At 55.2% G+C, this 2,396-nt stretch overlaps 1 protein-coding gene across 1 annotated transcript; it reads right to left on the reverse strand.

Moving 5' to 3' along the window:
- Positions 1-692: 692 nt before the first annotated feature.
- Positions 693-1,472, reverse strand: LOC136451601 (uncharacterized). Its single transcript, XM_066452296.1, has one exon. The coding sequence runs from the start codon at positions 1,470-1,472 to the stop codon at positions 693-695; it is 780 nt and encodes a 259-aa protein (XP_066308393.1).
- Positions 1,473-2,396: the final 924 nt, after the last annotated feature.

Below are 2,396 nucleotides of genomic sequence, written 5' to 3' on the forward strand. Positions count from 1 at the left end.
AAGAAAGGTGTGTAGCCAGTGGCCCGGCTGGGAGTTGTCCTTAGGCTCCAGAGCACCGCCGGGAGCTCGGTGAGCCAGCGCGCGCCGAACTTGTTTAGCCAGTTGAAGATCCTGGGCTTAAGGCCCTGCAGGAGCATGCCATTTGCGCGCTTGACCTGCCCGTTCGACCGGGGGTGCGCGACGGCCGCCCAATTGATCCGGATGTGTTGTTCATCGCAGAATCAAATGAATTTCATGCCCATGAACTGCGTGCCGTTGTCTATGATGATGGAGTTCGGTACTCCAAAGCGATGGATGATGTCGAGGAAGAATAGTACAGCTTGCTCGGATTTGATCGTAGAGATTGGACGAGCTTTGATCCATTTTGCAAACTTGTCTATGGTGACAAGCAGGTGGGTGAAGCCACCAGGCGCCTTTTTGAGTGGCCCAACCAGGTCGAGCCCCTAGACCGCAAAGGGCCACGTGATGGGGATCATCTGGAGTGCCTAGGCCGGGAGGTGAGTTTGCCGAGCGTAGTACTGACACCCTTCACAGGTGCGTACGATTTGCTCAGCATCGGTTACTGCAGTGGGCTAGTAGAAGCCTTGTCGAAATGCATTTCCAATCAAGGTCCTTGGCACGGCATGGTGACCGTAGACGCCACCGTGGATGCCGCTCAGCAAAAGTCTTCTCTATTCACCGGGGATGCAGAGCTACAGGATCCCGATGTGGCTCCGTCTGTAGAGTTCGCCCTCTACAAGGACGAAGGACTTGGCGCGACGTGTGAGCCATCGAGCCTCCATCTTGTCCATTGGCAGTGTGTCATGGAGGAGGTAGTCGAGGTAGGGCGTTATCCAGTCGTCCAGCGGGTAAGGCTCTGCAGCCGGATCCTCTTCAAGCTCCATGACCTCAGAGTCAAACGGAATAGTCGGCGGGTCAGCCCTCAGGGCCAGATCAGACGGGCCATCCTTCGCCCAATCCGAGCCTTCGTAGCGCACCGATGGTTTGTGTTGATCACTGGCAAAGACGCCTGTTGGCACCAGCTCTCGACTGGATGCAGCCTTCGCAAGTGCGTCGGCCGCATCGTTGAGGCGCCTCGGGACGTGATTAAGTTCGAGGCCATCGAACTTGTCCTCCAGCCATCGGACTTCTTGGCAGTATGCAGCCATCTTGGAGTCGTGGCAACTAGACTCCTTCATGACTTGGTTAACGACCAGCTGAGAGTCACCCCGAATGTCGAGGTGTCGGATGCCCAGCTCGATGGCAATGCATAGGCCGTTAACGAGTGCCTCGTATTCGGCCACATTATTTGATGAGGGAAAATGGAGCCAAACCATATACCTCATGTGGACCCCGAGGGGTGATACAAAGACCAGCCCTGCGCCGGCGCCCTTCTTCATCAGCGACCCATCAAAATACATCGTCCAACACTCTTGATCGATGACCGCCGGTGGCATCTGGACCTCGGTCCACTCTACGATGAAGTCAGCCATCACATGGGACTTGATCGCCGTTCGGGATGCATACCTGATGCGTTGATCCATCAGCTCGAGCACCCATTTTGTGGTTCTTCTTGTGGTGTCCTGACTATGGACAACCTCACCGAGGGGGAACGACGTCACTACTGTCATAGGGTGTGACTCGAAGTAATGGTGTAGCTTCCTTTTGGTGATGAGGACGGCATATAGGAGCTTCTGGATTTGGGAGTAGCGGGTTTTGGAGTTGGATAGTACCTCGCTGATGAAGTACACTGGGCACTGGACCTTGAGGGCGTGCCCCTCTTCCTCCTGTTCTACTACCAGGGCGGCGCTAACCACTTGAGTGGTGGCCGCTATGTATAGCAAGAGGGATTCCCCGTCGCTTGGAGGGACTAGGACCAGTGGTTTTGTTAGAAGTAGCTTGACCGTGTCAAGCGCCTCCTATGCCTCGGCTGTCCACTCGAAGCGGTCGGCTTTCTTCAGGAGTCGATGAAGGGGGAGTCCTCGTTCACAGTGGCGTGAGATGAATTGGCTGAGGACGGTGAGGCACCCTGCGACCCATTGAACCCCCTTTATGTTCTGGATCGGTCCCATCCTTGTGATGGCTGAGATTTTCTCTGGGTTGGCTTCGATGCCATGCTCGGAGACGATGAAGCCGAGCAGGATGCCCCTCGGGACCCCGAAAATACATTTCTCGGGGTTGAGTTTGATGCAATTTGCCCAGAGTTTCGCAAAGGTTTGCTCAAGATCGGCGACGAGGTGGTCAGCCCATTTGGACTTAACTATGATGTCGTCGACGTAGACCTCAACAATCCACCCGATGAGGTCCTCGAAGCAATTGAGCATACAGCGCTAGTAAGTGGCTCTAGCGTTTTTTTGGCCGAACGGCATTGAGACGTAGCAGAACGGTCTGAAGGGGGTGATAAAAGACGTCGCGAG

This window comes from Miscanthus floridulus, chromosome 1 (assembly GCF_019320115.1).
Source record: "Miscanthus floridulus cultivar M001 chromosome 1, ASM1932011v1, whole genome shotgun sequence".
NCBI classification, from domain to species: Eukaryota; Viridiplantae; Streptophyta; class Magnoliopsida; order Poales; family Poaceae; genus Miscanthus; species Miscanthus floridulus.

What these genes read in the sequence shown, in the direction of transcription:
- LOC136451601 (XM_066452296.1), bottom strand. Translation starts at nt 1,472, where the DNA reads ATGGCTGACTTCATCGTAGAGTGGACCGAGGTCCAGATGCCACCGGCG.